Source organism: Megascapheus bottae, chromosome X, assembly GCF_031878675.1.
Source record: "Megascapheus bottae isolate mThoBot1 chromosome X, mThoBot2.hap1, whole genome shotgun sequence".
In the NCBI taxonomy this organism is placed as follows: Eukaryota; Metazoa; Chordata; class Mammalia; order Rodentia; family Geomyidae; genus Megascapheus; species Megascapheus bottae.
This window is the reverse complement of record NC_143547.1, coordinates 43,051,989-43,066,698: the sequence shown is the minus strand read 5'-3', so window position 1 is coordinate 43,066,698 and position 14,710 is coordinate 43,051,989. Positions and strand designations below refer to the sequence as shown.

The 14,710-nt window shown below is 40.2% G+C and overlaps 1 protein-coding gene across 2 annotated transcripts in view; it reads left to right on the top strand.

Moving 5' to 3' along the window:
• Yipf6 (Yip1 domain family member 6) overlaps positions 1–14,490 on the top strand; it is a 34,044-nt gene extending 19,554 nt beyond the window's left edge. For both annotated transcript variants that reach the window (XM_090326268.1, XM_090326269.1), the window contains exons 5-7: positions 3,936–4,061; positions 5,831–5,988; positions 12,277–14,490. In XM_090326268.1, coding sequence (XP_090182394.1) covers positions 3,936–4,061; positions 5,831–5,988; positions 12,277–12,392 — 400 coding nt within the window. In that variant the 3' untranslated portion in view covers positions 12,393–14,490. The remainder of the gene's footprint in view (positions 1–3,935; positions 4,062–5,830; positions 5,989–12,276) is intronic.
• Positions 14,491–14,710: the final 220 nt, after the last annotated feature.

The window sequence follows — 14,710 nt, the reverse complement described above, 5'->3', positions numbered from 1 at the left end:
TAGTATGGCAGGATCTTAGGGAAAGTCAATTTTCATTTCTTTAAGAAACCTCTACACTGCTTTCCAAAGTGGCTGAACTAGTCTGCATTCCTACCAGCAGTGTAGTAGGGTTCCTTTTTATCCACAACCCTGCCAGCATGTCATTGTCTGAGTTCAAAATCTTGGCCATTCTTGTTGGGATAAGGTAGTGTCTTAAGGTTGTTTTTATTTGCATTTCCTTTATGACCATGGATTATGAACATTTTCTCATATGATTTTCTGTGCAGAAACTTTTTATTTTTAGGTGGTCCCATTTATTAAGTCTATCTCCAATCTGTTGTGACCCTGGGATTCTGTTCAGGAAATTTTTGCCTGTGCCTATGAGTTCCAGTGTCTCTCCAGCTCTATCATGTAGCAGTTTCAAGGTTTCCGGTCTGATATTGAGGTCTTTGATTCATTTTGAATTATTGCTTGTGGATGGAGAAAGGCTAGGGTCAATTTTTAGTTTTCTGCATGTGGCTGCCCAGTTTTGCCAGGACCAATAATTGAATGGTCTGTGTTTGTTCCACTGTATATCTTTGGCTCCTTTGTCAAATACAAGTTGACTATAGGTATTTGGTTCTATTTCTGGATCTTCTATTCTGTTCCATTGATCTTCTGGTCTATTTTTTTCATATTTTTTATTGTAATTAATAGAAGGGTTACATTATATTCCCAGATAGAAGGTGCATTACTTCACAAACATTGATATCCTTTCTCATGTCTTGGTCCCCATTTCCCTTCCCCACCCCGCCCCTCTTTGTGTTTTCCCCCTTCCCTATCCGATTTCACATAGTCAAATATGTATATATACAGTATATCAGATAACAAGATGAAATACTTTAACAATATGAGATAACCAAAGGACAGCAAAAGAGATGAGAGATAACATAGTACATTGAGGACAACAATCACTCATTATATGGCTTTTGTTTCTCTATCCTGGAGGTCCTTTCATTTAGCATCGTACTATATGGCCTTATGTATCTAGGTTTTGTTCTGTTGTAAATCTCTGCTGGGAGAGGTTTCTACTGATTATGACAAATGAGGGAAACCATTGAGCCTATGTTCCTTTGAGTCTGGCTTACTTCACTTGATATGATTTTTTTAAGTCTTTCCATTTCCTTACAATTTGGGGGATGTTGTTCTTTCTGACAGCAGCATAGAAATTCCATTGTGTATAAATGCCACATTTTGTTAATCCACTCATCAACTGAGGGACATTTGAGAAGACTTTAAAAAAAATCATTTAATCATTAAAAAAATCATTCCTTTGACTAGCTTTTGTTTTTCTTTTTGCCAGTCCTAGGGCTTGAACTCAGGCCTGAGCACTGTCCTTCAGTTTTCTCAAGGACAGTGTTGCTTTACCACTTGAGCCTCAGCCCCACTTCTAGCTTTTTTCTATGTATATGGTGCCTAGGAATCGAATCCTGGTCTTTGTGCATGTTAGGTCAAATTCCCCGCGCGCCCCCCCATCCCCCTGCTGCTTTTTTTTTCCCAGTCCTGGGACTTTTTTCTATGTATATGGTACCAAGGAATCAAACCTGGGTCTTCGTGCACACTAAGCAAGCACTCTACAACTAGGACCTTTGGCCAGCTTTTTTTTTTTTAAAGAATTTATTAACATTGATTTTTACATCATATTTTAAATGACAAGTTTAACATACAAGTGTTCAAGGAGGGAATCTGTATTTACAATCACTGGGACTTAGTATTTAGAACTTAATCACAATTAGGCTAAGGGTTTGTATGTCATAGAAACATATTAATTTATGAAATAAAACATTATGTCTATAGAGTCATAGGTTTTTATGTCTATATACTTATGTTTATATTTCCATTACCATGTCCATAGCTTTGGGTATGCAGTTATTGAGTCCTCGCTCTTGTACTCTTTGGATTTAATAGCCACATATTAAGGATACCATGCGCCTTTTGATCCTTAGGTCTTGACTCATCTCACTCAACATGATTCGCTCTAGATTCATCCATTTTTGTTTTTGTTATTATGGCTCTATAGTACAGTTCGAATTCTGGTATTGTAATACCACCTGCGTTGCTCTTTTTGCCTAGAATTGTTTTGGATATTCTAAGTCTTTTCTTGTTCCATATGAACCTTTGGATTATATCTACTATTTCAGTAAATAATTGACAAAGAATATTTGTTAATTACCTCATTTCATTACAAAGCAATCTCTTAATAATGAAAACATGTGTATATGAAAATTATCTACACAGATGTATATATGTACATTTATACACATGTATATGTGTATAGCTTATTAGTTATATAGACTGTTTCCATTTTTAAGCCTAACAGCTAGAGAGTAACTTAATACACAATGTCCTACTGAGTCATGAGCTCTTGTCAGCTGCACACGACTACAGGCCCAAGTATGACATATTTTGGCTTTTTAAGAAAATCCTGCCAGACCACATGCTAGTGTCTCATGCCTATTATCCTAGCTACTCATGAGGCTGAGACTGATTATCACAGTTTGAAAGCAACCTGGGAAGGGAAGTCTATAAGACTCTTACTTTCAGTTAACCAAAAACTGGGAAGTAGAACTGTGGCTCGTTCTATCCTTGAGTACAAATGCTCAAGGATAATACACAGGTCTTGAGTTCAAGTTCCAGGACTGACCCTCAGAAAAGAACAAAATCCAAGCAAGAGTGGCCTTACATGCCTGTAATCCCAATACTCAGGTGTCTGAGAGAGGACAGCTGCCTTCTAGAAATTCTAGGCCATTTGTGACTATATGGCAAGTACTAGTCCAGGTTGGTATGTATATTGAGACCACCTCCCTCCACCAAACAAAAATAAGAGCCAACTGTATTGGCACACACCAGTCATCCTTGCTATTTTAGTAACAGAGATTGAGTGAATTATGGTTTAAGGCCAGTGTAGGCAAAAAGTTAGCAGAGATATCTCTTTTCAACCACCTATGATGGTACATATCAACAATTTCAGCATTTGGGGAGATTTACATTGGAAGATTATGATCCTGGCCCTTCGTGGATCACAAATGTAAGACCTTATCTTAAAACTAAAACAAAAAATGGCTAGGAGCATAAGAAAATCCAGAAATATATTAGTTATTTTAGTTATTGTTTGTGGTGCTAGGACTTAAACCTAGGATTTTGTGGATGCTAGCTAAGTACTCTCTCATTGAGATACAGCTCTCTGACCCCAGAAGTACATGCTGTTTATTTATTTGGTGGTACTGCAGTTGAAACTCAGCACCTTATGCTTGCTAGTTAGGCAGTCTGCCATTTGAGCCATGGTCTTTTTTTTGCCATTCCTGGGGCTGGAACTCAGGTCCTAAGCACTGTCCTTGTTTTTTTTTTTCTCAAGGCTAGAACCCTACCCCTTGAATCATAGCACCATTTCCAGCTTTTTCTATATATGTGGTACAGAGGAATCGAACCTGGGTGTTCGTGTATGCTAGGCAAGCACTCTTAGCACTAGGCCAATCTAGCTATTTTTTCATTAGCATCATACTACGTAGTCTAGGCTGCCATCAATTACCTATCTAGCTTCTGCCTCCCAAGTATTAGAACTGCATTATTCTTAGATGAAATTATCCAATTTAAAAATAATGTCAAAATAGATTTTTAAATGGTTTTAAGTTATTGTATGAACCCAAAGTCTCATGTCTGAACCACATTCAGCCCTTTATAACCTAAGGCTTCAGTAATCTATTTAAACATTTTAACAAGCTCAAATATTGTACTGAGGCACTTGTCATTTGAAGAAAGTCCTTGCCAAATAATTCCAATATCTTCCTTCCAGCACGACCTATATATTCCAAATACTATACCTCCAGATGAGATATGGCAATACAATCTCAAAGTTTGAGAATCTGTGCTACATGTAAAACATTAGACAGTTCTTTCATGCTGTGTCATTGTCTCAGAATGCTGCAAAGAAGCTCTTTGGATGGTGAAGAAGATGGAGGGCCCCAATTTGCTGAAGTATTTGTCATCGTCTGGTTTGGAGCAGTTATTATTACCCTTAACTCAAAACTTCTTGGAGGAAACATGTGAGTATTATACCTTAGATTTTAACCTTAAGTGTTTAAGGAAACTATGCTATTTAGATATCCTTTAAAGAAAATCAAAGTAAATGAGAACCAAGTAAAACCTTCATTTAAAAGCAGTGAATGGCCAGGCACGGTGACTCGTGCCTGTATTCCTAGATACTCAGGAGGCTGAGATCTGAGGATTGTAATTAATAGAAGGGTTACATTACATTCGCCAGATGGAAGGTGCATTACTTCACATACATTGATACCCTTTCTTATGTCTTAGTGAGACTCTTATCTCCAGTTAACCACCAGATGTGATGCTGTGGCTCAGCCTTGAGCTGAAGAGCTTAGGGACAGTGCCTAGTCTGAGTTCAAGCCCCTTAACCCACAAAAACAAAAAACAATTGGAGATGTAGCAGGCAGGGCGTTAGTGGCTCATGCCTGTAACCCTAGCTATTCAGGAGGCTGAAATTGAGGATCATAGTTCAAAGCCAGCCCAGGCACAATAGTATGTGCGATTCATCTCCAGTTAACCAGCAGGAGCCTGGAAGTGGCGCTGTGCTCAAAATGGTAGAACACTAGCCTTGAGCTGAAAAGCTCAGGGAAAACACCCAGGCCCAGCGGTTGGGTGGTAGCCTTGATCTGAAGAGCTCAGGGACAGTGCCCAGGCCCAGAGATCAAGTCTCACAACAAACAAACAGACAAACAAAAAAAAGCAGTGAATAAGCCAGGCACAATGGCTCAAGCCTGAAATCTTAGCTGCTTTGTAGGTTAAGATTCAAGGATTATAGTTGGAGGCCATCATGAGGAAGAAAGACTGCTTGGGACTCTTACTCAGTGGCTGCATGTGGTATGTACACCTTATCATCCCAGCAAAGATGTGAGGCACAAATAAGAGGATTCCATTCCAGGCTGGTCTGTGTATAAAAGACTATCTTAAAAATAACCAGTGCAGGGGTCAGGGGTTTGGCTCAGCGCAAGAGCCCTTGCCTGGCAAGCGCAAGGCCCTGGGTTCAGTCCCCAGCTCTGGAAAAAAATAACCAGTGCAAAAAGGGATGGAGGAGTGATTCAAGTGGTAAAGCAACTGCCTAGTAAGTGTGAAGTCCTGAGTTTAAACCCCAGTACCATGAAAAATAAAATGAATCAACCAAATAAAAAACAACTACTAAATAGAGAGATAACTTAGAATTAAAATAAATTATTTTTGGTTCCTTCAATAAGCTTTACATTTTATTTCTAACCCATAGAGTCATAGGCACAATATTCATTTGCGGGATTAATGATGCATAGCTTTAAACAAATTCTCAAATAGTTGCCTAAGTTGAAAAGGATAAGGACCAACATGTAAGAAATTCAGGGGAAGAAAATATTTAGAGCTATATATGTGTTGGGGGCAGAGTGTGCACGCACACATATGCCACTCCTGGGGTTTAAACTCAGGGTCTGGATGCCTAAGGCTAGTGCTCTACCACTTGAGCCACAGCTCCACTTTGAGCTTATTTTTTCAATACTTTATTGGAGGTAAGAGTCTCATAGCCTAGGCTGGCTTTGAACCATGATCCTCAGATCTTAGTTTCCTGAGTAGCTAGAAATAAGCCACTACTGCCTCGCTAGAGTCAATTCTTAAGGAAGCATGGGGAGACAAAATGAAAGTGCGTGCTTAACCCATGAGAGGCTAATGTTAGCTTGTAGCTTAATGTATGTAGGGAAAAAGGAGTCGATGGTGTAAAGGCACTATGCCACAATCAATTATACTAATGATCTTTGTGGACGCCTGTTTGTAGATCTTTTTTTCAGAGTCTCTGTGTGCTGGGTTACTGCATACTTCCCTTAACAGTGGCAATGGTAATTTGTCGCCTGGTACTTCTGACAGCACCTGGACCAGTAAACTTCATGATTCGACTTTTTGTAGTGACCCTGATGTTTGCTTGGTCTGTAGTTGGTAAGTATGTACTTAGCTCTGTAGAATGGATTAGGAGCAATGAAATTCCACTGTCTGACATTAGTGTTGTGAATCCTGCCGTTAATGTCCATAGGATCGTCTTCTAAATGGGTTCTGATGGCAGTGGGGTCCAGTGTGTCTCAGTCATTTATCTGCACTTGTAAAATATGGAGAATCATTAAGTGTTGTCATTCTTGCCCATAATCCCAGTTCCTTGGGAAGCAGAGGCAGGAGGATTGTGAGTTCAAGGGCAATTTAGTAATACTATTTCAAGATATATGTATTTACCAGTCCTGGGCCTTGAACTCAGGGCCTGTGCAATGTCCTTGGGCTTTTTCAAGGCTAGAGATCTACCACTTGAACCACAGCACCATTGCTGGCTTTTTTCTATGTATATGGTACCGAGGAATCGAACCCAGGGCTTCGTGCATGCTAAGCAAGCACTCTACTGCTAGGCTAAACTCCTGGCCCAAAAATATTTTTTAAAAGTTTGGAGATGAAGCTCATGCCTATAATCTTAGCTACTCAGGATGCTGAGATCTGAGGATCAAGGTTCAAAGCCAGCCCAGGCACAAAAGGACCTGAGACTCTTATCTCCAGTTAACCTCTAGAAAACAGGGAAGTGGGGCTTGGCTCTAGGGTAGGGCAGTAGCCTTGAGCTGAAAATCTCAGGGAAAACACCCAGGCCCAGCGGTAGGGTGGTAGCCTTGAGCTGAAGAGCTTAGGGACAGTGCCTAGTCTGAGTTCAAGCCCCTTAACCCACAAAAACAAAAAACAATTGGAGATGTAGCAGGCAGGGCGTTAGTGGCTCATGCCTGTAACCCTAGCTATTCAGGAGGCTGAAATTGAGGATCATAGTTCAAAGCCAGCCCAGGCACAATAGTATGTGCGATTCATGTCCAGTTAGCCAGCAGGAGCCTGGAAGTGGCGCTGTGCACAAAGTGATAGGTCACTAGCCTTGAGCTGAAGAGCTCAAGGACAGTGCCCAAGCCCTGAGTTCAAGCCCCACAACTGGCAAAATAAAAAGTGTGGAGATGTACTACTACTGATAGAGCATTTGCCTGACATGTATCACGCCCTAGATTCTACTCCTAGTACACCAAAAAGAAAAGATGAAATAACAAGTCACATGTATTTTTCTTTTTGAGACAGTCTTGCTATAAAGTCCATTGTATAAAGTCCATTCTTGAATTTTCTATCCATCTACATCAGCCTCTTGAGTGCTGGGAATTACAGGTATGTTTTACCAAGCACTGCCAGAGACTACACCTCTCCTTAAATAATGGGCAGGAATAGGAAAATAGGTTACACTAGATTCTACTCAATCCTGGTGTGTACAAGGAATAAGGTACTTGAGAAATTCACTTGAACCTTTTCCTTACACAGTCCTAATAAAAGTAATGCAAACTACACATTGTTTACTATGGGCCAGGCACAAGTTATTTCCCTTAGTTTTCAGAACAACCTATTAGACAAATGCTAGTCTTAGTCCTATTATTTCTGCCATTCCTGGGGCTTGAACTCAGGGCCTGAGCTCTGTCCTTGGGCTTTCTCAAGGCTAGCATTCTACCACTTGAGCCATAGTACCACTTACAGCTTTTTTTCTATGTATGTGGTACTGAAGAATTGAACCCAGGTCTTTGTGCATGCTAGGTGAGCACTCTATCACTAGGCCATGCTCCTGGCCCATTTTAGTCCCATTTTAAGGGCAAGGCTCCTTTTCCTAGGACATATGCACCAAATTACAAGCCTAAACAGCACTGCATCACTTCCTGCTGTAGGTTGTGAGTGTCTGTGCAGGTAGAATGAGTACTCTTTGACCAAGTAGTTTGAATTATGGATCTTTTTTGATTTGTGATATATTTGTATTACACTTAATAAAAATTTTGAGCATGGGATTTAAGTGTAACCACAAATTTTATACGCACTCATTTTTTGGAGGGGGGGTGGTCGGTTGTGGGGCTTGAACCCTAGGCTTGGGGGCTATCTCTGAATTCTTTACCTCAAGGCTACCGCCCTATCCCTTCTGCCACAGTGCCACTTACGGTCTTCTAGTGATTAATTGGAGATAAGAGTCATACATACTTTTTAGTGCATATACTGTCTTTGAACCTGGATCCTCTGATCTCAACCTCCTGAATAGCTAGGATTATAGGCGTGAGCCACTATGCCCAGCTATATATACACTCCTTTTAAAAACCAAGATCAATTATTTTTGCAAGTTGTGGTGCTTCAACTCAGAGCACTGTCCTTGAGCTTTCTCAAGGCTCTCACTCTTCCACTTGAGCTACAGTACAACTTCTATTTTTTTCTGTGTATGTGGTATTGAACCAAGGGCTTTCTGAATGCTAAGCAAGCACTCTACCACTAGGCCATGTGCCCAACTCCAAAATCAATTTTTTGAGTTACTTTTTATTAGCATCTTTTAGTTGTACAAAGAGATTTCATTGTGACAGTTCCATATGTATGTATAATCTCCCCCTCCTCCTTAAACAGCCTAAAAGTTTTTTTGCTAGTCCTAGGGCTTAAACTCAGAGTACTGTCATGGAGTTTTTTTCTCAAAGCTATTGCTCTACCAGCTGAGCCATTGTGCCACTTCTGGCCTTTTTTGAATAATTTATTGGAGATAAGAGATTCAGAATTTCCTGCCCTGATGGGCTTTGAACTGTGATCCTTAGATCTCAGCCTCCCGAGTAGACTGCATTACAGGCATGAGCCACCAGCATCCACTTCTGAAAGAAATTTTATACAGTTTCGTTTTGTTTCTTTTAAAAAATATATATATTTCAGTTTTGGCAAAAGCCTGTCACATGTGGTGAAGTATCCAATTTTGCACTTGTGGTATCTTGCTGATACTAAAAATGGTTTGGATTTTGGAACATTTCAGATTAAGAATGTGGACGGAACCTATAGTACACTTCTGCTTTACTAGTTTTTTTAATATATCAACATCACTTTATTAACAGTCCCATTTATAAAAACAGCATGGCAGATACCTCAGTTCATCCTTCTAACAAGCCTATTAATCTGATCCTCCATGTTGCCAGCATCTCCACCTTCTACAAAATGAATGGTCTTCATTCCACCTCATAGAGAAGATAACTTAAGAATTGCCTTAATAGATACCACGTTGATTGCTTGATCTCTTGGTAAATATGGCATCAACTGTGTGGAGGATCTGATTCATGAGATCTGCACTATTAGAAAACTAGTGGAAGCAAATAATTTCCTATAGATGGTGTGTGTGTGTGTGTGTGTGTGTGTGTGTGTGTGTGTGTGTGTGTGTTTTGTCAGTCATGGGACTTGAACTCTGGGCCAGGATGTTGTCCCTGAGCTCTTTAACTCAAAGCTGCCGCCTTACCCCTTGAGCCACAGCCCCACTTCTAGTTTTCTGGTGGTTAATTGGAGATAAGAGTCTCAGGGAATTTAGTGCCAGGGCTGGCTTTGAGCTGAGATTTTCAGATCTCAGCCTCCTCAGTAGCAAGGATTACAGTCATGAGCCACCTCGCCCAGCTTATAGAATTTTTTTTTGCCCCTGATATTGGGGCTTGTTCTCTCAACTGGCTTTCTTCACTTAAGGCTGCCCCTCTATCATTTAAGCCATATCTGCACTTTCAACTCTTTTCTGGCTAATTGGAGATAAGACTTTTTTGCCTGGGCTGGCTTCAAACTATGAACTTCAGTCTCTTGAGTAGCTAGAATTATAGGCATGAGCTACCACCTGGCTATAGAAAGTTTTGCTAAAGCTCATAAAGTATGTCTCTAGCAAAGAAGGCCACATATTCATTATTTTTACATTTCAAAAATTCTCTTTAGGGCCGGGAGTTTGGCCTAGTGGTAGAGTGCTTGCCTAGCATGCACGAAGACCCAGATTCAATTCCTTGGTACCAAATACATAGGGGAAAAAAAGCCGGAAGTGGTGCTGAGACTCAAGTGGTAGAGCTCTAGCCTTGAGAAAGTCTAAGGAGAGTGCTCATGCCCTGAGCTCAAGCCCAGGACAGGCAAAAAAAAAATTCTCACGGTGGCTCACGCCTGTAATCCTAGCTCCTCAGGCAGCTGAGATCTGAGGATCATGGTTCAAACCCAGCCCAGGCAATACAAAGCCCAGAGATTCTTTTTTTTTTTTTGCCAGTCCTGGGCTTGAGCTCAGGGCCTGAGCACTGTCCTTGGACTTTCTCAAGGCTAGAGCTCTACCACTTGAGCCTCAGCACCACTTCTGGCTTTTTTCTATGTATGTGGTACCGAGGAATCAAACCCGGGTCTTCATGCATGCTAGGCAAGCACTTTAACCACTAGGCCAAACTCCTGGCCCAAAGCCCAGAGATTCTTATCTCCAGTTAATCACTAGAAACAAGTGGGGCTATGGCTCAAGGTAGGGCGTTAGGCTTGAACTGAAGAGCTCTGGGACAGCACCCAGGCAAGAGTTGGAAACCCATCACACACACACACACACACACACCCCCAAATGTCTTTAGACTTTGCCTTTGGTAGGCACGTTCTCTACCACTTGAGCTATGCCCCCATTCCCTGAAATTCTCTTTAAATTGCAACTTAAAATAGAAGCTCATTGGCTTATTACTCAATATTTTTCAGTGAAGTTATATGTCATTACACTGAAACATGGATAAAAACTTAGAAGTAAATAAGACAACCTGAAAGGGGCTGGGGAATGTGGCTTGTGCTAGAATTCTTGCTTATCATATATGAAGTCCTGAGTTTGATTCCTCAGTACCACATAAACAGAAACAGCCAGACGTGGCACTGTGACTCTAGTCTTGAGCAAAAGCAGCTCAGGAACAGTATACAGGGCCTGAGTTCAAGCCCCAGAACTGGCCAAAAAAAGAAAACCTAAAAGAATTTATTAAAAACTATATGAAACTTGTATGCTTTGCCCCTCATTCCTTCATTTAGAGCCTGTTAATTATATGTTATATATTATGTATGATACATATTAATAGTACTCTATATTTGTTATTATATAAGTATACATTCATCTATTATGTATATATACATGATATACATTGTATATCACATATATAGTTATTTGTGTGTGTGTGTGGTTGTGTAAAATATTTTAAAATTAATTTTGTTATTTGGTGTCCACAACCACCGATCAGAAACCAGGATCTTTTTTGGGGGGGTGTGTGTCGTGGGACTTAAACTTGGCCTGGGCGCTGTCCTTGAACTCTTCAGCTCAAGGCTATTGCCCTACCCTTGAGCCAAGCCCCACTTCCGTTTTCTAGAGGTTAATTGGAGATCAGAGTCTCAGATCCTTTTGTGTCTGGGCTGACTTTGAACCTTGGTCCTCAGATCTCAGCTTCCTGAGTACCTAGGATTACAGGAATGAGCCACCATGACCAGCTCAGAAATCAGGATCTTAAGCCAGATATTTATGGCATTGCACAATCTGTATTCCTAGCAGTTGGGAAGCTAAATCTGGAGGGTAGCAACTATGAGACCAGCCTAGTCTACAGAGTGACACCCTGTCTCAAAACGTGTAGAATCTTAGAGAGAGGCTTTAATTTAGCAAATATTTATTAACTCCAGGCCATATGCAGTCACCATGGTGGAGCATGGTACTTGGAGTTCACAGTGATGAAGCAGTAAACTATGAAGACATGTAGAGCCATAGCTAGTGTTGACGTAAGAACTGGAAGTCTGTGCCAGTCATAGGAAGGACACAAAGAAAGAAGTGGGCATTTCTACTTGGAGTGGAGGATGCTAGGTGGTTAACCAGGGAAGATTTCCTGGAGATGGTACTCTTGATGAGTAAAAAGATGTGTGCTTTTCATTAATGGATAAGAGGATACCAATCAGTAGAGCATAGCTTCAGAAGAAAAGTGAAAAAAAAGGTGCTATACCATAAAAACAAAGAAACTTAACTATTTTATACATCTGTGTAATATAGCCCAATAAATTTCCACAAAAGAATAAGAAATATCTTTTAAAGAACTTCCTCTCCATGTAATTGGAAACTTTGAAGCCTTAGTACTTGAAACCACAAACCTTCAGCTGTCTAGAGATCACAATATCTGAATGGGCTTTTCTTCCATTTTGTTTTTTTTATGGTGCTGCGATTGGAGCTTAAGGTCCTCTGTGCATGCTGGGCAAGTACTCTACCTTAGCCCTCTGACTGAGGTTTTACTGTAATTCTTTGAGGGCCACAAACATAAGAGAACCTTGGTGTAATTCTACATTCCAAATTTTGCCTAGCGCTTTGAAATTTACTCAGTGTTACTGTTTGTGGCAGTATGGTACTAAGTATTGGTTTTGCCTTGTCTTGTTTAGCCTCTACAGCTTTCCTAGCTGATAGCCAGCCTCCAAACCGCAAAGCCCTTGCCGTGTACCCTGTCTTCCTCTTCTACTTCGTCATCAGTTGGATGATTCTTACCTTCATCCCTTAGGAAAGGACAGAATTAAAAGCAATGAACTGAAGACTCATCGGAATGATCCAGTTTACCATGGAGCTTTGACTCTAGTCCTCTAATATCTGAATTGGAGGTATGAAGAGGGAGCCATACAGCATGCAGTACTGCTGTCACTTGTATAAGGAACTGATGTTTGCAAGGCTGTCCTTTCCCCTTTACTGTTATCCCTTTCCAATACACATAGTATGATACCTCCTTCAGGCAGGGTGGTGTCACTGTGATTCATTGGGGTGACAAGCAGTGGCTGGGGAAGTACATGGGCACACCCTCCAAGTTGAATCTAGTTGGAAACTATTATTAGCTTTGGGAAAGCCAGTTTAGGTGCAGCTCTTAAACACATTGCCTTATGACTATTAGAATATGCCTCTCTTTTCCTAAATAAGAATGGATAATCTGTATCTATTTTCTTTTTTTCAAAAGGATAAAAAAGGCAATGAAGGGTTGGGGGAGGGTTTGTAGATATGGGAGGAGCAACCATGCAATAACCAATGTTCAGATTGTCATCCAAGGCAAGCTTGTACATGTTGCTTTAAGAAAAAAAGAAAGCAAGAGCATAGGACTTGTAAATCAATTGGTCTTTTTGCAGTGACCTTTCTGTACCTCAGGTGGCATTGTGGATGTCAGTCTTGCTCCCCCTAGTACTAAATATGCAATGTTAAGCAGGCGACATGTAATTTTTCTTTGTCTGAAATTCCCAGGGGTCCACATAGCTTATCCACATAGCTATCTCGGAAGTTTGAATTGATAGGATCTTTAATACATGTGATCATGTGACCACCATCTGTTAGGTACAGTTTCCCTGCAATACAACTGTGAGTAAGTGCTTATTATTTTGTACATTCCAGCTAGTGGCTAAGAAGAAATACTGAATGACCTTAGGCAAATGAATGAACATAAAAGATTAAACATTCCAGAGGCTGCTAAAAGAGTAGGTGCTACAGCTTGACACATGACAAGTTGTGATGTAGTAGCCTTTCCATAGGTGGCCTAGCAGATTTTTCATTAGATGTGATTTCTAGGCTGAGGATAAGCGATTTCTTTTCTGGGATTTCTCCTTTCTATGGCAAAAGCCAATTAGCTCCTCTTTTAACTAATTACATTTTGCACATGTGTACCTCCTTGTACTCTTGAGATGTTTGTGCACATAGAGCAAAGGCTGTTCAGGGAGCAGAGTGTCTGGGACAGGCTGCTCTCAGCTCACAGGGCTCCGTTAAGGTAGCTCTTGCCTTCTTGCACATTGAGGAACTTGAGTAGATAAAGATGAGGGATCAGGCAGAAAATGTCCATTGTAAATATCCCATTGACATTTAAAAGTTGGGAATATCTTATTCCACGTTTCCTGATCATAGAAGAATTTAAGTATTTATTTGTTTTGTATTTATAGACTACTTACATAGATATGAGTCTAAAAACAATTTCTTCATCCTCAGATTAAGTAATGAGTAATCTTAGGCCAAGTGGTTTCTTGGAATGATAGTCAATTACAGAACTTTACAGAGCTGGTCCAGAGTTTGGGGTTATGTGTTTCTATTTGTACTATTTACCTTATAAATTATAATGCAAAACCCTTGTGACAACAGACCCAGTGTTTCATTCTTTTTTTGATTTTTCCCCCAGTCCTGGGGCTTGAACTCAAGGCCTTAGCACTGTCATTGGGCTTTCTCAAGGCTAGAGCTCTGCCACTTGAGCCACAGTATCATTTCTCGATTTTTCTATGTATGTAATAATGAGGAATCAAACTTGGGTCTTTGTGTATGCTAAGCAAGCACTCTACCACTAGGCCAAACTCCCAGCCCCTGTTTCATTCTTAAGTTGATAAAATAGTTGGAAATTAGGCTTAAATTACCACCCATTTCCCTTACCTGAAAAAAAAACCTTACTTGCCACTAAAATGTCTCCCTCCCAATGTCTCCCAAGTTATTTTGTAAGATGTCCCAGTGATTATAATGAAAAATTAAAGGAGTAACTACATTTCTCAAAGGAAGTCTTTACTGGATTTTACTCAGGTAAAACATTTGGTCAGAAATTCCTAAGGCCACTCTTGGCAGGGGTATTTGTGCATGGGGGTTTATATATATATATATATATATATATATATATATATATATATATATATATATTGGGTATTGAGGGAGCTTGGTCTATTAATCTGTTGCTCTTGAGCAACTTGGTAAATGTTTTTATATGGTTGAGATGAAGGTGTAAGGTTTGTTTTTCTTCTGGAACTGAATGATCAGTTAGAAAGTATAACTATTTTAATATATGCAAAAAAGTACATTGTTTCCTGTGACAGA